The sequence below is a fragment of the Glossina fuscipes genome, unplaced genomic scaffold (assembly GCF_014805625.2).
Source record: "Glossina fuscipes isolate IAEA_lab_2018 unplaced genomic scaffold, Yale_Gfus_2 2, whole genome shotgun sequence".
Classification (NCBI taxonomy): Eukaryota; Metazoa; Arthropoda; class Insecta; order Diptera; family Glossinidae; genus Glossina; species Glossina fuscipes.
The window spans coordinates 20,556,218-20,581,151 of NW_023998416.1; the positions used below are offsets into that span (position 1 = coordinate 20,556,218).

Sequence of the window (24,934 nt, forward strand, 5' to 3'; positions counted from 1 at the left end):
AATCGCGCACATTAAGCAATGTTGCTTTATTGGACTTTAAAGAGTCCGATAACGAGAATAAGTGATAGACGTCATTTAGGTTCTTGCAAACTACTCTGAGCGGATTAAACAGCTCATAATTATATTATATATTTAGCTAATAAACAATTTTAGTTTACACCTATGTATTTACGTAGTTTAAAATAAAATTTTTTTAAAAGTAGAAGCAATTGAAGGCAATAATTTTTTATTTAATTACTCTTTACATTTATTTTCGCATTCATACTGTGTTGAAAAACGATTTTCGTTGCCGCCACAACCGCTATATATGAATTGGACGCATTCATTGGAGCCCGCTCGATAAGACCAAGATGGAATGTAGGCAAGGCATGCTATCTTTCCATCGCCATTAGCGCCACCAGGTAAAGCGCAAATAGCTACAATATGATGCATCAAATGTAAATTAAAAGCAGGAACGTGAAAGTATTGCATAAAGATAAAAGCTTACCATCTTTAAATGCAGCTACACTGGTCAGCGAGATAAGGGCCGCAATAACTACAAGCAAAGCTTTAAATAGTTTCATCTTTCAGCACAATATCTTTTATTTCTTTTTTTTTTTAGTAACACTATCAGCAAAGTCTAATTGCGAACTGATTCGTTCAGTTCAGGAATGCATGACTTTTGAAAACATTAAGCGGAGATCGCGATTCGCAATCGGGAGAAAAGCTTCTAATAACACCAACTTGACCTTCGGGTATTTAATATGAGATTTTATTTTAATGTTTAATAAATGCTTGCACGTTCTCTTATTTTGAAATCTCTTATACATAAAGTTAATTTATTTATAAGATGCGTAAATGAATCCTGAACGAATTTTTTTTTTTTTAACATATATATATATATTTGAAAAGAATAACAAAAAATATTTGATGTAGAGTAGAGTGCATCGTTACCTGCATACGTTTCCCATCTTTGTCACAAAATAAATTTTGGTATAGAAAGATGACTCGCTCTTGTGAGGTTATCGACGACATCTTCCTTCAAAACGATTTATAAGTAGAGCTAATGACAACTGTTTACTTTAATAGTAGCAAAGCGAACAGGATTATAGGCAGCTTTGGTTGCTAACCGCTATTATCAATCGAAAAGGCGGAATTAGTTATATGCGTAGTGGTTTATTAAACTCAAATTCCTTCGAAAACTATTTTATTTGCCATTTTTTATACCCTACACAACTTAAGATACAAGGATATATTAGAAGAACTCCAGCTGGACACTCCTTTTATTATACCGATCGATTTACAATCAATCGAAACTTATCTGTTCGTCTGTCCACATTTCCGACGGTTTACCTCTCCAGTTTTAGCCTGGACATTTCCTTCCTGCTAAAGTTTTTAAATGATGTCATTGACTCACGGGTTTTTAAGACAACTTCCTCTTCTAGAACTCAAGGATTCTAAATCGAATTATAAACAATGTAACTAACGTAGCATCCTTTGTGAATTCAGTTATGGATAATTTAATCCACTTAGGGTCTTTTGTAAACTTCTAATTGACGTTTCTGTCCTGATCTGCTTACCTACCATTTAATCCAATCTTCTTCACATTCGTATTTGCCGAACCCACAGTTAAACTACAAATTTTAACAACAAATATCGCTTTGCGTTCAGTTAATATACTAGATCCGTCACCAAACTTTTGCATATCTGCATCGATTACTGACACGTTCGCAAGTGAACTGATATCGCTTGCGGGCCACCATAGATTTATGCATATTTCTTCTTTAAGTATTCTTTCTGCGTTTTTTTCTCTTATTTTCCTTTTTGTATAAAAATTTTTTAGTTTAAAAATGCGATTTATTTTATTTAACCTTTAATTGGCTTGTCATAGATAAGCCTATAATTTTAAGCGATGAGAGAGGCCATTACAAGAGAGAGGTCTTACAAAAAAATATTGAATCAAAAAGTGCCTTGATCCTTCTGGGCATTTGGAACCTAATATCTTTTGCGTGTTGATATCTAATTTCTCTAATTCACTAACCGGTGTCGATAGGAATATTTTATGTCCACTTAAAAAAATCTCTTAACAAAAATACGTTAATTTAGCTTCATCGAGACGACCGTTGAATGGTTTTGAGCCTGAAAACGATTCGAAAGTTGAGACTGCTTCTCCCAAGAAATTAAAAGCTTGGCTTAAATTTTTTTTATGTGTTAGGAATAAATTTGCCTATAAAATTACAGACAAAAGGTCGGCTCTCTGCGCCTTTTGACAAAACAAGCTTCGACATACGAAGGGGAAAGAAGATAAATTATTTATTAATTTGTTCATATTGGTTATTCAAGCCATGGCAACACACAAACTTCAAAATACAACCAATAATTCATTCAATTTAATGAAGAACTCAATCATATTTAATAAGAAAAAGAAATTAAAGCTTTCAACTTAAACTAAATAAATCGAGAAAAAATACAAATAGTAATAATTATAATAATGTAATTACAATTATTAAATTACGTTAAGTAAAACGAACTTAATTGTTTGAGTATTTGATTGCAACTGATTTTCATTGGAAACTATTTCTTCAAAGTAACGTATTCTAGCTACAAACAAATGGACACACAGCCCACCATTCAAACATCCTGCACTATTTCGCTTAATAGAGTTTCTCATATAACAACTTTTTAAGAGAAAGTGAGAGTCACATAAGTGTTCCGATTGGAACCATTGTCAATAGCGTTCGCTCTTCGACCAAAATGCGTCAAAGTGTAACAAATTCTAACAATCGGCTGAACACAAGAATATAAATTGGACGCATGGACAGACAGACTTTGATCGATTCAAAAAGTAAGCAAAAGACGGATCTATCTCAAATCGTTCTGGGTGTTGCATACATCCGCACAAGCTTAATAAACTCTTGCACCGCAAGTGGTGTAAGGTAAAAACTTCGAGTCTATTCCTGACATATTAATTTGCCGATGAGAACTATTTAGGCACCATTGTTCGTTTCCTTAATCTAAGAGAACTTCGCAATTTGACCAACGTGGCGTGGAAATTTCAACAGTAACTATGCATGGACGCAAGCCAGACGGATGGATAAGCGGTCACGGCTAAACCATCTCCAAATCTTTTGACGGACATTTATTGATCCGAGTTTTGAAGGGTCGGATAAACAGTTCTGTATGTCATAAACGAAACGTCCAAGCAATTAGAAAGATTATATTCTGTCCACACAAAACAAAAACTTTGAACTTTCCTTTCCAACTACTACTACTTTCCACCTTTATCTACGAATGAATAGATAGCGTTTTAAATTTATGTCATAACGCCAACGTACACCATTGATGCATAGTTTTAAAATGAGAACAACTGGAATTTTAAGAAAAGATTTTTATTTAATCATTCTTTGCACTTATTTTCGCAATCTTCTTGAGTAAAGAAACGATTTTTATTACCGCCGCAGCCACCATAGATGAACTGTATGCACTCATTAGTGGCCGATCGGTAAGTCCAGGATGGAATATATGCAACGCAAGCTATCTTACCATCACCATCCGCTGAATCCGGTAAACCGCAAACAGCTAAAGCACAACCAAAGTTTTTATAAAATAAAAATAGCATAAGAATTATCAGAAAGGCAAAGGCTCACCATCTTTAATTGCTATGACGTTAGCGGCCAATGAGATAAGGATAACGATAATGGCAAAATGAAAATTTAGCAATTTCATTTTCATTCTTTTTTTTTTTGTTTTTTAATATTAATTATTAAAATAATTTTTCTAAACTTAGACTAGAGTAACTAAAGCAAAGTCTAAACACAAACTGATTAGTTGAGATCAGAAATGCACAGCTTTTACATGTATTAAATAGAGAAAAATTTAGTTTACCAAAAACAATTTCAAATAAATTATATTTACCTCATGAACAAGTGTCGATATCGTTTGATACTACACCACTACATTGCAATATTTTTTTGTAAACAATGATACCGGGAATCACTTATACCAAGATCCCAGCTAACCGATACCAAGTGTAATTAGTTTTTAAGGTGATTGATTAAGTTGTAAACTAATATGACGCATATGTTTGCTTGCAATCACTCATTATTTTAAATATATACCCGATTGTTACTATGAGTAAAGCAAATAAAATGAAAAAGAATTTGGCTCTATTCTAGGTGTGTACTCCATGTAAGAGATTATTAAAAGAACAAACAAAAAGACTATAGTTCGCCACGTCTCACCATTCAAATAACCTATACTAACCTTAAAATATTCATGTAACGACTTGCCAATGTAACGCATTATAGGAGAAGTGGTCGAAAAGCTGTCCAAACTGAACAACTTTCAATAGCGTTCTCGTCCTTGTGCCAAGATTCATCATCATTTTCTCCAAAATTTATAGATTGAACACTAGAAGGACAGACGGACAGACAAGCTTAAATCGATTCAGAAAATGATTCTGACTTGAGTAGCTCTATCTCAAATCCTTCAGGATGTTGCATACATCCACACAAACCATTTGAACCATTTTTAACAGTATTCGTCCTTGGATCAAAACACATCAGTGTACCAAATTTCATAAGAGTTTTTCAAACATTGCGGCCTATAAGTTGAACGCAAGAAAGCGGGATGGACAGACAGACAGGCAAACATCCAAGCTCAAAATCACTTTATGAATTAGTCGGTATAATAAAATAATAAAAGATCAAGTATTCTGGTCGTTGCCTATATTCACCCAAACATATATCGAGGGGGGTGTTGAGTATAAAAATTTGAATATTATATCAAAAAATTATACAATTTTTTTTATCAACTAACCAAATAAGGAAGATATCGATCTCATGTAAGGGATAAATATATTCAGAAATTTGTAGAAACGATACGCATGCATTTACTTTCAAAATCTGTTTTCATAAAAAACATACATACTTTGAATGCCCGGTTAAAATATAAAATTTAATGATTTAATTTTGCAGTTATTTGACAGGCAACCATGTTAAACTTAAATAAAAAAAAATTGCATTGTTATATGTTACGATAAGCAAAATATTCAAGCTACCTCCAATGAGGTAGTAAGAGTTGCCAAAACGAACGCTACTTGACCGAATAAGATGACAATATTGCGGAAAGTTATTAAAAAATATGAATGCACGACCGTTGGACAGATGACAGGTAAGCGAGGAGAAGTGCTGTACACCGCGAGAAACTTACGAACAAAGCAATGCCACATTCAAGCGCAATGGAAGAGCTTACATATCCTTGGTCGCTTTAGACGCAAGCGAAAAATTAAAGTTTGCCAGATGTAGGTTAATCCTTCATGGACTAATCGTTTCTTTTAAAATTGGAAAACTGACTCAGTGCTCAAAAATTTACAACAATGAAAAGATCAAGCTTGCGATTAAGGATTATTTTAGAGAAGCTCGACCGTTCGCGCCATACACACCCACAAGCTTCAATCAATACAGAGTTTGATAGTGATAAAGAATATGCATATATCACAAAGGTTCCCTGTCGTCTCAACACTCTCGTTTGAAAGGTAGACGACTCTACTCTTGAAACTTCTGTCCTTCGTTTACAACAATAAAATGTTTGGTAATAGTGGTTGAACGGGATTGTAGGAGTTACCAAAACGAACATTCCAATCTTCTTTCAACATATAATAATAAAAACATAATTGTATGACCGTCGACTAGCTAACAGATATGGGAAACATCGCATTTTAAATGAGACTTGAGAAGCTGACGAACAAAAGGGACGCCACGTTCAAGCGCAATGAAAGGAACGAATGCTTACAAATCTCTTGTCGCGTTACACACAATCGAACAATTAAAGTTCGCCAGATTTGGCTTAATCGTTCATGGATTAATCGGTCCTTGTAAAGTCGGTAATTGGTAGATCAACTTTAGGTTTACGCAAAAGAGAACAGAGGCCGCCAAAAAAAATGGAAAAGTAATTCAATTTTTTCATTTCATTTGCTTTAAATCAACATATATTTTTTAATAAGTTTGTATAAAAAAAACAAAATATCACCTCATCGTACCATAAGTACCTATAAAACTGTATTGAAATGTACTCATACTAGAAAATTCTTCATGACATTTGTGACTTCGAACTATCGCTTGAACTATCAGGTATTATTGTCGTAGAAATGGAAGCTTCTGTGGCCTTATCTTCAGATTTCGTTAGACACCGTTCTTCGCAATCTTCTTTCGTTGCGAAATTGTTGGAATTACCAGCACAACCGCCATAAACAAATTCCTCGCATTTGCCTGTTTTCATATCGAATGCGAAGCGATAAAAGAGTGCAAAACAGCGACCAGTTTCTTTAGGTTGTTGGCAATCTTTAGATACAGCTAAATAAAGTGATCAGAAAGAAATTTTTATTACTTTGAAAGAAAAGGAAGAAGTAATCACCAGACGCAGACTCTTTACCATCTTTTACTGCCATATCATCCTTAGTAACATTGACGTCACTTGAATCCTTTTTCAACTTTTCGATCGCGGTTGTAACTGAAGCTGCCTTAAGATTTACAATTAAAAAAGCGCAGCATATAAATAAAACGAATAAAGACTTCATTTTCGCTATGAGTAAATGTCAAAACTTTAGTATTTAAAATTCGAAATTAAAATGTACGGAATGTCAATTGAATGTTGATATTTATAGCCAATGGTTAGTAAATTTTTTAAGAGAGCTCTCATGCTGTACGTGCACGCAAATGATGTTGATATGTATGTTCATAATCAGTAAAGTAAATATTTTCAAAAAATTATGGGTTTTTTCGGTATATAAATTAAGAGAAAAAAAATTATTATATTTAACTTATACCGAATCTTTCGACACTCGTTACTTGTTTGCTTTTTATCGTTTTTCACTATACAACTAAGCAAACGTAATAATAATATTAGGGAAGCGTAAACACTTTAAGCGGCACATATAATATGCCGCCTTACATGGGCCCTTTATTTTGAAAATGGTCTAACACCCAATTTTAGAAATGTCAAAAAAACCAAGCTAAATATGTGTTCGCAATAGGTCTTCAATATAAATATATATCATACATAATTAATAATATGAGATCGCAAAAGTCTAAGGCTGTACACAAATGAGTTTAGCACCGTAAAGTTTGGTGAAATGTCTTACGTAAGGACCTTGAGGGATTTCAGTAGATACTTCAGTCTCAGAAAGCAAAATAAAAAAACGGGCAATAGAAAGAAACTTTCCCTTCGAACTAAATAGGTCTGCTTATGAACGCACTGCTACTTTCAATCCGAGCACAGCAAATATACTAAGCGTAAGTACTTGCAAGTACTTGCAAGAGGTGAGATTATCGGCGAAGTCGAAGGCAGGGAGAACATTTTTCCCATTTTACTTTTCAGGGATTTGATGCTTACGTCTTACCTGCGGGGGCACACAAATGGTCTGAAAAACGATTGTTGCGAAGAGAAAAAGTACATGCGCGGTTAGTTAGTCGAAGTTCCTCGATAAGCAGTTTCGTGCCAAGGCAGACACTTTATTCGTCGAGCGAAGAGATGCCGCCGGAAAAATGACTTTTGAACATGTACCGAGACTTTTAAAAAAACGGCGACAGCACTCCAATTAAGTATCATTATGTATATACTATACACGATGTAGAAACAATCTAAATCGTTCTTCGAACGAATATAAGGCTGCTCTAATCTATCAAAGAATGTTCAAATCTACAACACGAAATAGAAGAAAAATATGTTATCCAATCTTAACTACTACACGCTTTCGCAAATGTTACCCTCAGCCAAACCATAAAAAACTAGATTTTATATAACAGAAAGTAATATCTTTCATCATCTACTCATGGGTAATAAATTGTATTGCCAAAAGGTTGCAAAGGATGGATGCATATGCCATTGCAAAGGTGGTTAGTTCGGTTTCAAGTTCTATCCAAGAACCACTCCGCAATCTCAAGAAATACACGCGCAGAAACATTTACGTAGACAGGCGGACTATCGAAACTTTCTTAACGGACAGGCTGACGTTACGTCCTGGGCTATTCTACATTCTGCTCTACCTATGGTATCCTCCGGAGTCTTTACATAAAATTACCAGCGGAACAGCCCAGTCTTCAAAGCTGTTATAGCCTTATCGCATAACGAAAGCTCAGTTAACTGGAAATGGGCGATCCACGACGTCGTACTCGATGTTTCAAGTCAAGTCAAATTCTTAACTACGTAGAGCACACCAAATGACAGATAAATCGTTTCGACCATTCTGTGCATAGTTGACAGGATCTTCAATGAGTGTATTTCTAAGCGACACACCTTATAGCAAATTTAATGTACCTCTAATACACAAAGTGACTGTGGTTGTGAACAAAAAAAAAAATATTACGTATTACCTAATAAAGTAATTTGTGTTTGAATAAATTTGAATATATTGCTCGTCTCACGTACAAGTTTATGATGCCCTTTACGTTTTTATCTGTCAAAAGACATCTTTTTCCTTAAAAGTTTTTTCTTCCGCGTTGAATGGAAGTAATTAATAGCTTAAATGCAAACCACTTATGCTTTTTAAGTAGACTTGACATATGTAAATAAGACATAAGGGTAAATATATTAAATTTATGGATCCCCTTCTTCTGTGGTATCGGTGCAAAATTTCATTTAATTCTGTTTCTGAACTATTTTATATTTTTCATGTAAACGTTTTCATAACAAAAATTTGGAGTATTTTCGCTTATCGGCTGATGTTTGCGATAGATTATGGAAATTGAAGAAAAAAAAATCTTGAAATTTTTCATTAATTCATTTCCATTTATTATCAGCTTTTAAGCAGTCGAAGATAATTTCGGAAGCAAGTTATGTGTACCAAATTTAGGTTTTGTTTTGAACCTTTGCTTACAAAATTTAGAAAGCCGGACGGACATGTTCAAACTTGATTTATACAATCGGACTGATAATAAAAGATTTTAATGTCAACTCACTATTTAAGTTAAATTAAACAGTGCTTATTATAGAGTGTATAAAGAGTATAGTGCTTATTACAGACAGACAGGCGACTAAGGAAGAGAATGTTGTTCGGTTGACTTTTTATGCACTTGTGTGGACGTATACAACACTCAGAAGGACTTATCAACTATTACTTATTATAAATTAAGTCATCTGTCAGTCTGTCCTTCTTGCGTTCTTGTGTACGGGTCGCAATTTTGATGAAAATTCCCACAACAACGTGTAATGACCCAAGTAGGAACGCTAGGGCCAATCTTTTGGATTGGACCACTTTTTCGACCACTTTCCATATAACTCCTTATTATATATAATGATGTTAGTCAAATAGTGTAGGGCATTTTTTGATCGGCTATTTCCCTCTATATATTCTTATTTGTTTTTATTTAATATGATTATCTAGTTAATATTAAAAACTTTTTGCAAAAATAGCGTCAATTTGATTTAATGTAAAACAAATCGCTAGAAGTGAAGTGAGCGCAAGTTGCGTGCAGATCGCAGAAATCGCATTTCTTAAAGAGCGCACAAAATATTTACCTCTTGCTCTACTTTTTTTTTTTTTTGGAATACAGAGACATATCTTAAAATTAAATATTAAATTGCGAATGTCGTCAGGAGCGGCCTCTTAATCGCGGCATTTATCGTCTTCCGTTATAAAAGTGGCTCTGGGAGTGAACATTAATTCATGGATTAAATTGGCGCATACAACGATTACCAAGCATGAATTTGTATCCAAAGCTGAGAGTTAATATTGTTCCAGTGTTAATTCTTGTAATTCATGGCGACAAATAACTATCTTATTAAACCCACTAACCAAAGAGATTTATTTTTTCTAACCGTTTATAAAACCCAGAAAAGAACTTAAGACACATTCTGTACGTTCTTGATCGGTATCAAATTCGAAATCGATTCGTTCCAAAATCTAAATAAATGGATTTCTTCGTCTGCGGTAAACATTCTCACGGTCACATTTTAACTACAACTTTGGCAAAAGACTGGAAATTCGTACACGCAGGTCGAAACAGAGGCGAATAGGTTAAAGAACCCACCTGCCACACAACACAAGTTCTTGAAAATAAAAAAAAAATGTTTTTTACTGAGTCCTCATAACTGCAGTAACTACAACAAATAGATCGACCAAACTTTTCACTTACGTTCTATGAGTGATACGACAGGAGTTATAGTCTAATGATTATAAGTCTTTTAAGTCTCTTGTAGTTATTCACTTTCTTGAGTTTTTTTTTTTTTTTGCAAATAAAGTCAAATAAAATAAAATTTTCTTACTTACTTTCTTTACGCATTTCCCCTTTTGCGCGCGCTTGGTACCCTCCGCACTAAGAATACAATATCATCATCATATTGCTGCTTATGATTGTGTACGAAGCAAGCAGGTGACTTTAATTCGACCTAAATAGCATGTAAACCATTTTGTTAATATTTTCTCTCTATCTTAATTTCACTTCCCGCCTCCTTTTTCTTTCCCTCTACCACTCATTCACACCTTTTCTTTATCTTTCTCTTGCCCTTAAATAGCTAACTATCCGATTTAAAGTGACTATTATTAAGTAAACCGAGTGATTTACATTCACACACAATAATTACATACAAATACAACAACGTTCAATGTTAATCACGTTCAATAAACTCACATTTTATGGCTTTATTTTGAAGTATTTTTGAAAACAAATAAACGTAAAAACAAACAAAGCTTAACGTAAAACCAAAACCGAAAATAATAATAACAATAATAATAATGAAAATATAATAAATATCGCGCTAAAGATTAATCATAAAACTATTTTAAACTTAGTATTGAAAGAATAAATATTTATTTAAAAGCAAAGGACTTAGATTGCGTAGTCACCTTAATAAATGATCATTGTAGGCACAAAAGATTAAGCAAACGCATGCTGATGAAATAAGAAAATTTTATTATTATATGCAAGCAAGTGACTTAGGTTAAATTGTAGTGAATGTCGTTTAACAAACTTTGCATTTATGGGCGTCATTGGTAACAGCGTGGGCTCTAACGTCCGCAGTGGTAGAAGAAGACGTTATATCAACCGTACTAACACAGTTTGATCAACAGTCAATTAATTAATTTAGTTGCGTGAGATCACGTAGTAGAAGCTTTTTTTTTTTGCAGCCGGTCTTTCACTGCCGCTCTTGCTCCATTGTTGTTGATCCATGATTAATGAGTGGTAGGCTGGATCAGCAGTACAGGGCGTTTTTGCTTTGTCTGCTGCTCGGATATTGCTCCATGATTAATGGATAGTAGTCACAGTTTTTGCTTTGGGTTTGACAAACGATCGGGTTTTGCGATTTGCTCTAACTCCGATCATCTTAATGATTGTTGCTTACTTTTCAAAAATGTTGAAGATGAGGATTTTTTTGATTTCTTTGATTAAATTCTGTTGCATTTTCTTCAATAGTCGGGGCTTTTACGACACAATATTTAGCTCGCTAAAGATCATCTAATTAATGAGTTTTAGATTTTGAAGATGCGGTAGTAGAGGTGACCGTTTTGCTAGTAGTCGTCGTAGATGTCGATTTTTCAGTACCTGCTGCATGTAAAGCATCAGATTTATGCGTATTCAAAAGCTCGGGTTTATGGGTACTAGGATGTGCCTTATGTCCTTCAACGATGACGGGAGTTTTTGTACCACTATTGCTTGAGTCGGTGGGTTTTTTGCAAGCTTTTTCGCAAGTCTCCTTAAAGCCGAATTTATTCTCATTGCCTTTGCAACCACCAAACTTAAATTCTTCGCATGCATTCGTTTCCGGGTTATAATAATAACGCATTAAATTCATATGACAGGGACCGGGTTCTTTAGGTTGCAAACATTTAGGATCTGTATACGGGAAAGAAACGGAAAAACTTACTTATTGCGAAATCTTTTTTAATTCCCTTTACCTTGTGGACCAGGATGGGGCTTATTCGTAGTTGTTGTTGTTGTTGCTGCAGTTGCTTTCGTTGCCCCCGTTGTCGTTGTTGTTGTTGTTGTTGTACTGTCAATATTTTGCGTTAAGGCAAACACCAATAACAACACTGCCCAAAATTTAAAGAAAGCCATCTATTTTCTCTTCCGTTTCTTTATTAAAAAAATTTCACTCTCAGTTATAATGATAATTATAACTTTCACTATATAGATAAGATAATGCGCTCTATGACCGATCAGTTCTGAAGCTCAAACGAATTTATACTGATGCTGCGATCAAATTAATTCATATTTAAGTAGAATAGAAGTGGAAAAAATAAAACTAATGATGTCATATGACAAGGAATCTAAATGAATTAAACCCAGAATAACTGTAATATTCCGTTAGTACAATTTTCAATTTCAAATGCACATGAGTAAAATAAGTTGTTCGCAATGTTCGTAACTCAATGTAATGAATTTTAAAGACAATATGAACTTAATACATAGCAATGCTTATGAGAGAACCATATATGGAAACATATTTATGTTATGTTGAGATAACTAAGAAATAAAAAACAAAGCGATAAACTAGGTTTTTTTTTTCTTTTTTTTTTTTTGTTAATTTCAAATGTGATTTATCAAATGATAAATATAGAAAATTCTATATAAGCTTAAGTATATAACTTTCACTTTTTTTTTTCGTATGTTTATGTATATCACCGAATTTGTCTTTATTTACCTTAAATAGAATTTAAGTTAGTTTCGTAAATATTATTTATCAAACAAATTAAATATTAAGACTTATAATTAAGATTTTGGCAAAGTATTAAGGAAGAAGGAAATGAAAGTGCGTTCTAATTAGAAGCTTATATGGGAAATTCAATAATAAGTTCAATTAAAGTTAGTGCAAGATTAAAATTATATATTTTTGAAACAACAACAACAATAAGCAAGAAAGCTATATCCGTTTTAACGCGAATCCACTCCGGTTTAACGGGCCAACGAAGTCGGTAATTATCAGGTATGCATAAGAATTCTTGTCGTTTGGCATTAAGTACAAAAGCATAGCGAAGTTTTTTTGTTGATAGCAATGTTGATCGTAAGCTACACATTTTCCCATCATTTTGCCGGAAAATGGATCCCGTGCCGAACGGACCACTAGTTTTTTTAAGTATGAAAGCGCTGCTTAGGCAATCAATAAGTCATCGATTGAAGCTACCATCGACCATGAACGTCTACTCAATGAGATGATTGTAGGTCCCGGTGAGCTAACTTTCCTGGACTGGTCTTACAACATGACATCATGATGAATAATCAACCGCTAATGCTCTTCCACATCTGGCAACTACTTCTTCGTAACTAATCAACGCAATTGCACCAGTAGCAGTAGTTTACAAGATGTAGTGTTGTTTGGTCGGCACGCACCCAATGCTGCCAAATAGAGGTACCATGGTTTTATAAAGCTTTTTTTGGCGCCAAGCTTGATTTATTCAAAGCACCTAAATAGTATATGGCACACACTTCGACGAGACAACTTATACAGTTCCCCTAAGCCTGCAAACACTACAGGGCAAGAACTTCGCAATTTGGAAAATTCTTAGAGGCATAGTAAGATCGTCTTAGAAGTAAAACTATAGCGGCATGTTTGTACCTCTGATATTTGTACTGAGGCTTAAAACAAACTTACCACGGATTGTAAGTAACCGTTTTCGTACATCAACAATGTCCATTTTCAAGCTTCATATGCGACCGCCATGTCAAAGATATACACTCCAAATAACTGTGTCGATTTTTATAACAAAGAACCACGGAGAGATAAAGTAAGAATGGACAAACATAACTGGGTCGACTATGAATCCTACCTAAACCACTTTAAAAAGTATCCCTAAACGACTTTATTGCACATACCTACTGCGATCTGCATGAGATTTTGAATCGATTTAATTGAGTTCATCTGCCCGTTACATCCTACTATGGTCACTTGTAATTTACACGTGAAACACGAATCTGGAACCAGACTCTTATTCTTGGCTTGTAAATACAAATTCAAAAATGAATGTTGTCCCTCCGAAACCACACCTACAACCGTTAGAAAAGTAAAAGCAAAACTTATTATCGAGAACAACGGATACCGACTTAAAAGTTAATGCCCCACTTGTGCTGCAGGCTAAATAAAGTTTGTCCAAGAGTATGACGTATTCAGAAAGCTTTAAAGCATATCCACCAATCCATATTACACCGATCAATTCAGACTTATTTACTGAGTCGATTTTAGCTTGTCTATTTATTTCTGCGTCTTTGTGTCCCCCCGACCTGCCCTGTCTGCCTTTCCGATCGTCTATCCCTTCGGACGATGTTGGGTTAGATATACTTACGTTGAACCTAAAGGTCGAAATTTTTGATATATTATGAGGAAACTTGGTACACTGACCTATTTTGTCTCAAATATTTTTTCAATAAATTTTTAGAACTTTAAATCGAGTTTCACATGAATAGTGGTCGTAAAAACTTTTCGGTGCAATCCATTTTCAATAGAATTCATCCTTGGACCAGCACCCGAGTCTAAGTCGATAGGCATTAAAATATTTAAAACACTATCTATGGCATAAAAATAGTACAAGTTTGCTTAATGTCGATAAGTGCACCTTTTTCACGTAGCTATACACTAAGCCTAGGAACCTTGGCAGAAAACACGATTTTCACGTACTCAAGATTGACTTACACGTGTAATTTAATATAAATATGTTGTAAAATTTAAACTTTGCTACCATTATTTTAAACAAAACGAATAAAAGCACTTCTACAGCAGCTACGGTGTACGATTAAATACCCTACACCATCCTATACTTATTCATATTAACGATTTTTATATCCATTATCGGAGGATGCGTGATATATGCATTTTGTCAAATTGTTTGCAGCACACAACAAGAAGCCTCAAAGACCCTCATTAAGTATATGTACACTTGATGAGCATCAAATTCGAAACCGATTTAAGCGTGTCCGTCTGCCCATCTGCCTGTCGGGGTAAACATTTCCCTGATCGTATGTATAAAGCTCATAGGTCCAAATTCGAGAGAAACATTGAAAGTTCTCGCACGCAATTGAGCCAAACCGGACAAAGGACACGCCTTTAGTACCACGTAAACTGAGAACACCTTCGTTTTCAAAAAGAAAAAACAATTTAGTTTTTTCTCGTCACTTATCCACCACCTATTAAACCACAACAAACACAATGATAAAAGATTGCATTTTTATTCTATCGATTGTCCTGCAGCACCTATATAAAGGCAGAAAAAATCGGCAACGCCTAAAACTTTTGTTCACTCTTCTTACGTCTCCTGCTTACTGCTCACAAGGTAAACAAGACTGAATGTTGAAAATTGAAGATATGCCATCTGTCTAACAATGTGTTAATTCTAACATAAAGATGGCGGACCCTACAACGTAAACTTTTCCCTAGTACTACAATCAGTTGAATATCACATACAAGGACTTGGAGAGTAGAACGCGGCAGGGTAAGTCTGTTAACTCTAAACTAGATGCCACGGACATCACAGCGATATACGACGAATAACATTGATGGGTCGTGGCCAAATATAATATTCTTATTTTTTCAATATGGAAGGGATCGAAAAAGTGTTCCAGTCCGATCCATTTTCAATAGCACTTGTACTTGGGCCAAAACACGTCAAGGTACCACGTTTCATCAAAATAATTCAAAAATTACTGCATACAGTTTGAACGCAAGAAACCAAAACGCACAGACGGACATCTCACCTTAAATCGATTCAGACAATGATTCTTAATCGATCGGTACAATAAAATGTCTGTAGCAAGTCATTCATCCGCACAAACTTAATACACAAATTGTGTAGGGTATAAACGGATTCCTCAGGTTCATGATTAATATAATTTCCTAATTACGTTTGCCATCTTAAAGGGTTTATGGCGGAAAATCTCTATATAGTGGTATTAAATGAAAAATATAATCATCTTATGGTATAAATCTTATGGTTGTTTAAAGTCAAAGTTATCATGTAAATATTAAGTTTAGATTGTTGTACGATTGCCTATGTGTAGAAAGAAGCACTAGCCATGATGCCCCCCACTATGATTATCGATGACAAATTTGTTAACTAAAATTAATTTACTTGAAATAATCGAAAATGCACACATTCATAAGTTAAGTAAAGCCTTCATCATCATCATCATCATCATATTCCTTCATTTATATATATATATATATATATATATCTAAATAGATGCATTGACTGTAGTCGTATGAATTATTTATATAATTTGACATCTGGAACATTCCAAAGACACATTTAATTACTAAATTAGAAATTTCGAGCTGAAAATTAAATTTTAACAGCTCTTGTGTGTTAAATGACCATAATGATTATTGCATATAATGCTTACACACTATTAAGCACTTATATATTACAAAGAATATGCATAGAGTCCTAATTTTCATAAGTACATTCTTACATATACATATGAACACTTTATACACATCTTGCATTGCTTGCGTACGCATAAGCGTTAAACGTACATCTTGTTTAAGTTATTCGTGATAATAATGCCGAGTGACTTTGAATTTAATTGTAATCATAAATATATGTACATATATATAAGCTGCATTTGTGCGAAGTTTTCATGCATCAAACAATTTATATTAAGAATTTAACTAAATTAATTAAAATTAATTAGTTTAGTAAAGGTTAACACATATACATACATTTCCAAGCGTGGCTGTGTGAGACATTAAGAGTGCTGACGTCAAGAGGAATAGTTAATGTTTTTTAAAGTCTTGCTATAAACTCATCACACATCACACGCAACAATGACAACCTGCCCGTCTTTAGTTAGTCGTACAATTTAATCGTCGAATTTTATCCGTCAGCTGTTCAACGTATCTGTTAAAATTCGATTCTAATTTTTGTCTAGCGAAATACATGCGTTTTATTTTAATAGGCTTTCTGCTAACACACATGAACAAATCCTGTCTTTTGGTGATGCCTATGTAGGCGATTCGACCAAACTTAATGTTCTGGGCATGAGAGTACAAGACAGAACATATGTGCGGGGTTTCGAAAGATGTAATGATATCCTGCCAAAATTAAGAGTTTAACTCGAATATGTCCAAACTTTGCTTGCTTCGACATACACATGCTTGCATACAGCGAAAGACCCAGATGCTCATGGGTGGCGAAAATGTACCCAAGACTCTCGATATTCTTAACCATTGGCGTCACGTGGGCTATGCTGTGCTTACCTGCAGATGTATCCAGGCAATATGTGCTAGAGAGCTAAAAGAGATTTGTCCACCAACTAACTACACGGCTTTCTCAACATTCCCACACATTCGTCTTGGAATTACCTGCATACCGCACAACACATTACCGAGGCCCGTCATTCTTTAACCGTATTGTGCCCTAATATGTGCAGACCCCAGTTTGAACGCAGTAGTTAACCAATGTTTGAGTCCTGCTGGGTAGGGCCCTTCGGGGGATATCGTGGTGGTTGTGGTCTCTATCATTCCTAAAGCGAATAATTAAAGGTAATGGCAGGCCTCAACACTCCCTGGAGTGGGCCCATTGAGCCATATACAATAAACGTATATGGTTTCTCCGGTGTAGTTTAGGCCCCTAGCTAATAGGGATTGTCTAACTCACTGGTGGGCACCGGTTACGCAAAATTAACCCGTGTGTCATCGGGCACCGTGGAGTTAAACCGATAAACCAACAAAGACAACTGTCGACCTTTGGAACAACCTATCAGCAATGGCCTTTCCCACCGTTCCTGATGTCTTCACTTTCAAGTTGAACACTCACAAATACTATTCTTTCTATTTATCCCTCTCTTTCTAAAGACCGCCCTAATAATCACGGATGCTGGTCACTGGAAAAAAAAGTATACAAATAACTTCTCTATGGTGAAAAGCGTCCCAAAAGCGTCTGCAAAACGTCCCTTTTGAGTTAATTTCCTTCAAAACTTCAAACATACATATCTTTGGCATTGATGCTTATACGATCTGAGTTTCAGATGCTTTGCAAGTTATCGTTTAACGTGTATTAATGTATAGCCGGATCGTTGCCAATAAGCAGCTTTTAAGTCACCTTGTGTTTAACTTGAAAATTGGGAAAAAAATAGCTAAAGCTTCGGATGTGGTTGACTTAATGTGAAAATACAATAAGCTATGCAAGTGGTTTTAGGATGGTAAACGCTATATAGCTTCTTTTGATAGATTTGGAAGGCAATCGTCAACCGCGGGCCTCGAAAGTCTGATGGGAGTGTTACACATGAACGATATCAAGTTCAACTAATCAAACTTAGTAAGGCGCTTAAGGACAATGGTCAATTACGGGAAGGTGTTGAAAACGTTCGATCCGCCTCCAACAAAAACCTCTCTCATTCTGATTACCATTTGTTTAAATTGATGCAGTCATGTTTACTAGATCAGAAAGTATGTCGAAACTATGGATGCATTCACCACCTACCCGATAAACGCCATAAAAATACGCCATACATGCTGACGGGAGTAATTTTCATATTTCATTACAGACGCTCACTTTCAATTTGTGCACATATTGTATAAATATCATTGATTAGCAAGATTTTGGATCAATTTGGATTTGTTCCCCTGTCTACCAATCAGCAAAAGGCAAAAGGCCGTAGATAATGATGATGAATATTCTCATTATTAAGCTTTGTAACAAGTATTTTTTTTTTTAAATAAATTTGAATTTTATCAAAAATAACACTTTGAAGCCTCTCTAAGTCACACGTTGGGCATCCAGAAAGGAATTCAATACAATAATTAAAATGCAAGATGAGTAGAGAATGCGGAATGGTATGTCTAAGGTTTAGAAGCAGATAAAGTAAGGGTTTCCGAGCGTAAAGCAAACTTCAGCGGAAAGATATTGTCAACGTAGGAGTAAACTGAATTTGCGATCAAGGATTACTTTAAGAAGGATACCCCGAGAGAATTCATGTAGATATCTTTTATGGTTTAGTAATAATTAAAAGAAATAAACACTTCTTTGCGCACTCTATTGTAAAATGCTTCTTCTATTTTTAAATTTTATTTCCAAATTATTTCCAATATATTTCTCATTTATTCTAGAGGGCATTGGATTGGAATTTTTCGTCAATTGCTTACGCGTTAGTCTTGGACTGAATATAAAGGTGGCCCGAAAGAACATTTGGAATACATGTTAACCCAAAAGTTCTTCATGGGATCAAAAGTTGCGTTTTCATCTGTGTACAGATTACGCTCATTTTTTAACTTTTTAGTTTTCCTTAATCCATCAAATTTACCCATCAAACTGAAGAGTTTCCCTAAATCTAGTATCAATAGAAAGTGAAAACAGGTATTAAAAGAAATCTCTTCCCAAGCCATATATAATTTCTTTCTAAATTATTTTTCCGAGGAAAAGTTGGATTGTGAAGAACATCGCCATTCATAACAACCTTTTATTACTTACCGTAACATTACTTGCATGTATGCCTGCCCTATGAATAAAACTTCTTCTCTTAAATAATAGAATTTTGTTATCCCATTATTATTATTATTATTATTATTATTATTAACAACAACTATTGTATATGCAATTAAAACTAAAATACTCTCGAAACTTATAAAATCAAAGCAATTTGATATTTTGAATTCAGGTTTTGGAAATTTGTGCGCGTCGACGAGTGTGACGCTTACTATTGCAGATCTTCTCGCAATCCTCTAATGAGGCGAAAAGTTTTTTACTTGAACTACAGCCCATATATTTGCATCGTTGCGTTTCTGCATCATAATAAATGCCCAAAGTGGTTGTCACACAAAGGCCATTTATGGTAGGTTGACGATTGCAAATATCAACCGCTGGTCCTAGAAATAATTAATATAAAGACTTATCGCAATCTATGTAAAATCTTAGCGATATTGAAACTTACGTGAACGAGCCTCTATTGTATATATGGCACTTAAAAGGATGAAAATTATGCATAAAAACTGCATAGTTGAAAATTTCAATAATAAAAAAATTTAATAATAAAAACACAAAAGTATTTATATTACGCTTAGGCACGACACAATTGAAAATCGAAATAGAATTTCTTTAAGAATTTTTTTTGAATAATAATTTATTTAACGCACAAACAAGCATACTCGGAAGGCTTAAGTTTCATTTGATATTTTATTTCAAAATTTTATATATTTATATTGCCTTTTAATGTGGATCACTTTCTTTGTCTGTCTGTCTGTCTATCTATCTATATAATTATCGCAAGAATTACTCGTGCAAATGACCGTTCAATACGTTTTATGTATATTTAAGTCACGAGATAAGTGCGTGTTGGTTTTATTCGTCTTCTTCTTTTTATTTTATTATATTTTTAAATAAAACACATAATTTCTATGCACGCATTGGAGCAACTTACTGAAATCTCTTCAAGATTACCAAAACAACTGATGTACTGTAAACGAATTAAAAAAATTCAAATTGAATGCTTTAATGAAAATGCATCAGCGATAATAATAATCGCTGCCTCTTGTTTCTTTTCTTTTTCTTAATGAACTATAATATATATATTCGGTAGTCTTACATAAAGAAACTAAGTATTGAAAGGAACAATATAATATGTAAAAGGCAGTCCTCTTTATTTATTTACATATTTATGTTAAATATTTTTTTTTTTTAATTCTTTTCTTCTTTTTTTTGTTTTTTATTTTTTTTTTTTTATTTAATATTGACGTGATAAGGCTGACACAATCTTATTTGAAAAGAAAAGAAAAAAAAACAAAAAAAAGTTCATGACTATTGTTTTCAAAAACAGATGAATTGCAAAATTCATAAAAATTCATAAATATTTCGTTAGATTATTATAGAACAAGGAAGAAACTTATATGCGACCTAAGACGAATCTTCAACACCCAGCATTTTAAAGAAAATTATTTATAGTCTGCGTCACTTGTGATATATATTAATTTTCTCCTATGTATGTCGAGGAAGACTTCGGATGAACAGGAGCTAAGCTTTCCTTCCGTCTGTCCGTCTAGCTTCCACCTAAAGGTCCCAATTCTTGACATACATTGACAAAATTTGGCACACTGATGTTCTTTGGCCTAATGACACACGCTCTTGAAAATAGTTCGGACCGGAACACTATTTCGACCACATCCCATATAATACCTTATTTTGAAAAATCGTTATACGATCGACCGTAAGGTAGTGTAGAGTCGGCTCGCGACCCACTATAATGTTTTTATTTGTTTTAAATTATTCTTACGTATTATAGACAAATTTGAGCTCCGCCCACCCACTGGCTTGATTCTATCCGATATTGAAAAAGCTTTGAAATTTATTTGATTTTCAAGACAAATCTCTTTTGACCTTCCACTTCTAAAAACTAAATTAATTCGAAACTTTTCGTCCGAAAGATATTTCTGCTTTTCCCCTTTCAAGCAAATATTCTTATTCATAACTTATTCCTGCGGGAGAGTCGTAAGAATCTTCTAACGACATGATTATATAAGAGTTTCGCAATTTTTTGCGGACCTATGCTAGAAGGCGTTGAAATAAATGCAATACAAGCAACTCGAAGCTTACAAATGGAATAACGAAACTAATGTTCCAGTGTTAAGTACACAAAAAAACAAAATAAGTGGAAAAATTTTGAAAATGTAAATAAACACCAAACGTATATATTTTTCTAAAATACAAGATTAATATTCACTTTTTAATCATGTCTGATATCTTGTAGACGTCGAGTACCATGAACGCAAGTAGCCAAGCAGTCTTGTTGAGAGCCGAAACTTTGCCCGCCCGTAAGACGGCAGCCACCTACCGTGTACTTTTCACAATTATTCTTTTGCGGATCAAAATAGAAACCTTCAATTTCTATAGTGCAAATGCCCTCAGATCTGGGCGGAGGTTGCAGGCAAATATCTAAACATTTATTATGTTATTTAATAAATAATTCTCTTTAAATTTCTTGCATTATATAAGAACTCACTTGGTACACCCCAACTACGTGATTCTATGCGATGTAAACATTGTGTGGTCAAAAGAATTATTAATAAATTAATAGCATTTAATTTATGCATTTCGTATGTGTGTGATTGTGATTGATAAGCGATTGAAATCAATGAAATTAAAATTTTAAAATTTTTTAATTTTTTTTAATAAAATGTTTTTGTTTTACACTTCAAACTACAAACAAACAATGTTAACGCGACCACGACCCGAAACTCACTCACTCTTTCGCTAAGTCTGTACAAATTAAAGAAAATGTGTGACGTAATTACATCGACAACAGAGCTTAGTTTCAATTGAAGTGCGTTATCATCTTATCATCTGACTTGAGTCAACAGTTTCTGAAAGAATTGCATAAACGAAATGAAAAGCATTTACAGGCATGATGTAGAATCTAAGTAAGCTCAGCTTGAAATCGGTCAAATCCTTGGCATAAACTTTTCAATTAATGCCCGCGTTATAAATTAATTATAAAGGCAAAGTATGAGTAATTGAAATAAACATTCTCTGTAAGACCCACTACAGACACAATTGTGTGCAAAAAAAGAAAACAAAAAAAACAAAAAAAAAAGATTAAAGAATATCACCGCACTATGGCGTATATTCATGCGTTTTTAGTGAGCCCTGAATATCAACAGATCAGGCTCGTGAAAAGCGTCAGAAAGAAACGTGAACTGAATAAATAAAATTGTTTAGCACGTGACTTGAAGAATGCATCTTGGAAGTGAGAGCCGTTTTCTGAAGGCGTATCACAAAGACGTCACAAATCACAAGGCATTTTTTCGTGACTTGAGCAACCTTATTATACCTGTCATCGAATAATGCACGTACACTCATTTTCTCATAACGTTTGCGACACCCAAACCAAATATTCAGAGAACCTATAACGTACACATATTCTTAATTAACGCGAAATTCCTAATTCATTAAGCCATGTCCGTCTCTGTCTGTGTCTCCGTCTATCTATGTATCTCTACGTGATATGGACACGCCCCTGATTGCAAAAGTGACGATATACACTTAAAAGTTGGTAGACACATTGGGACTTCCTGCACGCAGCTTAGTATTGAAAATGGGTCAAATTGATAAGAGCGCACGCTCACAGTAAATCTTAGACTGAACGCAACTCCGTTTCTCTAAGCAAAAATGTGTGGGTTTTTTTCTCATTACTCGCAAATTATGAAAGCTAGAGGATCGAAATTTTCTCCTTTGCCGAAAACTCTAGTATTTATATGCAAAATTGGAAAAAATCGGCCATGCCCACAAAAAATTATAAATGATTAAGTTATCTTTTTTCATTTTTTTGAGATTTTAAACTTATTAGCCCTGAGGTAAACAAGACAGATTGTCTAAAATTATTTTGTCCATTCCTCAAATCAAGATATATTATCTGCCTAAAAATGGGTTAATTTCAAAATACATATGGTGTGCGCCCAGACGTGGTGGATTAATTTTTGCTTAACAATACCATGGATATGGATATCAAATAAAGGGGCTTGGAGAGTAGAATGCGACAAGCCAAGTCTGTTAATTCTATATACATTATGGTCAACATGACGACATGGTAGATTAATTTTATTAAACGATAGTGCACTAAAAGATGGAAGACATATTTTGTCGCATACCCATTTATACCCATAAATAAAAGCTTGTGGCGCTAAAGACTTTAGTGGCGATGGATATTCGGTTGAAAATTCGGTCCAACCCAAATATGACACTTTCAATCGTTTTATAACAACATTGATATTGAAAGATTTTATTGCTATATTCTACGTATTAAGTTTGTAGTGTAGTCTGAGTGTATACAATACCCAGAAACACATGAGATAAAATTACTTCTATTATACCGATTTAGAATCCTTGTTTGCATCAATCTAACTTTGTATGTCCACTTGACCGTCTGTCTGCGTTGCTTATCCAAACTACTGGTTGCAATTTTTATATATTTTGATCTAATTGGGTGCACCAACTTGTTTTGGCCCAAGGACAAACGCTACTGAAAATGGATCGGATCGGATCACTTTTCCAGTCACTTTGCATTTAAGGCCTTATTTTGTACAATCTTTTTAAGAATAACTGTAGGGTGAAGTAGAGCATTTAATAGTAGGATGTCCTTACTATCAAATAAAAAATGTTTCGATTGCTTTCAAGCAACATATTCAATAAAGGGCCAATAACGGTTTTATCAATTAAAAAATTGATCAGCTATTAAAACTTTTTTAAGATTTCTAATTAAGCATCATAAACTAATTAGTAGAGCAAAAGAAGGAACGTAAATTATTCAAAAATGTAAAAAATAGCGTAAGAGGAAGACAACATCGATCTAATTTATTGCCGGAAGGGCTACAAATGACTCTTAAATAATTTGAAAAGATTTACTTTAGCAAAGATTTCCCCAAAGTAAGCAAAAGGCAACTGTACTTGCAGCTTTCAAGTCAGGCCATAGAAAATTTCTTAAAAATTGTATGACCTGAAAGTTGGGAAGACCTTGGTTTTAATTAAGTAAAGCAAAAAATACTATTTATCGATTATTTTAATATTTCGTATTAGGGAAAGAAAATGAGTCAATCCTCAAAAGTTCACTTTCGCGATTTATTTAAGTGAAAATTACTTTTCACAATTTCGTCGCTTAATATTAAGAAACATAAGTTTAAGTAGCATTTATTGCCCAACACTACTGAACATATAGAGCGTAGATAGTACTGTACATAGAAACAAGAACTGAAACAAACAACGATATTACTCTTTTATACGTCATCAAAGGAAAGGGGGGGGTTTGTTCTTTTGTTTGTTACAAACAAAAATACGCACACGACATCCCACAATGTACATGTAATCATGGGCACATAAGATTTTGAGATGGTTTATTCACAAGCGTCCTCTTCTTGACTGCTCTGTGGTCGCTTGGAAGAAAATTCCAACTCGGAACATTTACATACGCAAGTAGTAACCATCGATAGCAGATATTGATATAAAATTAAATGAAAATGTCTCTTAGAGGCAAAAACGCGATGTGTTCCA

At 34.1% G+C, this 24,934-nt stretch overlaps 5 protein-coding genes across 5 annotated transcripts; all 5 read right to left on the reverse strand.

The window, feature by feature from the left end:
- Positions 1-111: 111 nt before the first annotated feature.
- On the reverse strand, positions 112-720 carry LOC119633518 (male accessory gland serine protease inhibitor-like). The gene is made up of 2 exons (XM_038027114.1): positions 488-720; positions 112-416 (listed from the first exon to the last, which is right to left on the reverse strand). The coding sequence occupies exons 1-2, from the start codon at positions 561-563 to the stop codon at positions 235-237; spliced, it is 258 nt and encodes an 85-aa protein (XP_037883042.1). The 5' UTR covers positions 564-720; the 3' UTR covers positions 112-234.
- A 2,368-nt stretch (positions 721-3,088) lies between these two features.
- Positions 3,089-3,731, reverse strand: LOC119633517 (male accessory gland serine protease inhibitor-like). Its single transcript, XM_038027113.1, has 2 exons — positions 3,627-3,731; positions 3,089-3,558 (listed from the first exon to the last, which is right to left on the reverse strand). Exons 1-2 carry the CDS (start codon positions 3,709-3,711, stop codon positions 3,377-3,379), a joined length of 267 nt encoding a protein of 88 aa, XP_037883041.1. The 5' UTR covers positions 3,712-3,731; the 3' UTR covers positions 3,089-3,376.
- A 2,267-nt stretch (positions 3,732-5,998) lies between these two features.
- Positions 5,999-12,196, reverse strand: LOC119633026 (tissue factor pathway inhibitor). Its single transcript, XM_038026217.1, has 4 exons — positions 11,873-12,196; positions 11,440-11,810; positions 6,412-6,574; positions 5,999-6,332 (listed from the first exon to the last, which is right to left on the reverse strand). Exons 1-4 carry the CDS (start codon positions 12,030-12,032, stop codon positions 6,070-6,072), a joined length of 957 nt encoding a protein of 318 aa, XP_037882145.1. The 5' UTR covers positions 12,033-12,196; the 3' UTR covers positions 5,999-6,069.
- Positions 12,197-19,504: 7,308 nt separating this feature from the next.
- Positions 19,505-19,950, reverse strand: LOC119634066. Its single transcript, XM_038027993.1, has 2 exons — positions 19,833-19,950; positions 19,505-19,767 (listed from the first exon to the last, which is right to left on the reverse strand). Exons 1-2 carry the CDS (start codon positions 19,894-19,896, stop codon positions 19,556-19,558), a joined length of 276 nt encoding a protein of 91 aa, XP_037883921.1. The 5' UTR covers positions 19,897-19,950; the 3' UTR covers positions 19,505-19,555.
- A 673-nt stretch (positions 19,951-20,623) lies between these two features.
- Positions 20,624-22,482, reverse strand: LOC119633796 (kunitz-type serine protease inhibitor A). Its single transcript, XM_038027543.1, has 2 exons — positions 21,894-22,482; positions 20,624-21,826 (listed from the first exon to the last, which is right to left on the reverse strand). Exons 1-2 carry the CDS (start codon positions 21,982-21,984, stop codon positions 21,618-21,620), a joined length of 300 nt encoding a protein of 99 aa, XP_037883471.1. The 5' UTR covers positions 21,985-22,482; the 3' UTR covers positions 20,624-21,617.
- Positions 22,483-24,934: the final 2,452 nt, after the last annotated feature.

What these genes read in the sequence shown, in the direction of transcription:
- LOC119633518 (XM_038027114.1), bottom strand. Translation starts at nt 563, where the DNA reads ATGAAACTATTTAAAGCTTTGCTTGTAGTTATTGCGGCCCTTATCTCG. An exon ending in TGTAGCTGCATTTAAAGATG is followed by an intron (nt 417 to 487) that starts GTAAGCTTTTAT and finishes ATCATATTGTAG; the next exon opens with CTATTTGCGCTTTACCTGGT.
- LOC119633517 (XM_038027113.1), bottom strand. Translation starts at nt 3,711, where the DNA reads ATGAAAATGAAATTGCTAAATTTTCATTTTGCCATTATCGTTATCCTT. An exon ending in CGTCATAGCAATTAAAGATG is followed by an intron (nt 3,559 to 3,626) that starts GTGAGCCTTTGC and finishes GTTGTGCTTTAG; the next exon opens with CTGTTTGCGGTTTACCGGAT.
- LOC119633026 (XM_038026217.1), bottom strand. Translation starts at nt 12,032, where the DNA reads ATGGCTTTCTTTAAATTTTGGGCAGTGTTGTTATTGGTGTTTGCCTTA. An exon ending in CTTCAAAATCTAAAACTCAT is followed by an intron (nt 6,575 to 11,439) that starts TAATTAGATGAT and finishes CTAAAGTTTTGA; the next exon opens with CATTTACTCATAGCGAAAAT. An exon ending in TGATATGGCAGTAAAAGATG is followed by an intron (nt 6,333 to 6,411) that starts GTAAAGAGTCTG and finishes CACTTTATTTAG; the next exon opens with CTGTATCTAAAGATTGCCAA.
- LOC119634066 (XM_038027993.1), bottom strand. Translation starts at nt 19,896, where the DNA reads ATGCAGTTTTTATGCATAATTTTCATCCTTTTAAGTGCCATATATACA. An exon ending in TACAATAGAGGCTCGTTCAC is followed by an intron (nt 19,768 to 19,832) that starts GTAAGTTTCAAT and finishes AATTATTTCTAG; the next exon opens with GACCAGCGGTTGATATTTGC.
- LOC119633796 (XM_038027543.1), bottom strand. Translation starts at nt 21,984, where the DNA reads ATGCATAAATTAAATGCTATTAATTTATTAATAATTCTTTTGACCACA. An exon ending in ACGTAGTTGGGGTGTACCAA is followed by an intron (nt 21,827 to 21,893) that starts GTGAGTTCTTAT and finishes ATAAATGTTTAG; the next exon opens with ATATTTGCCTGCAACCTCCG.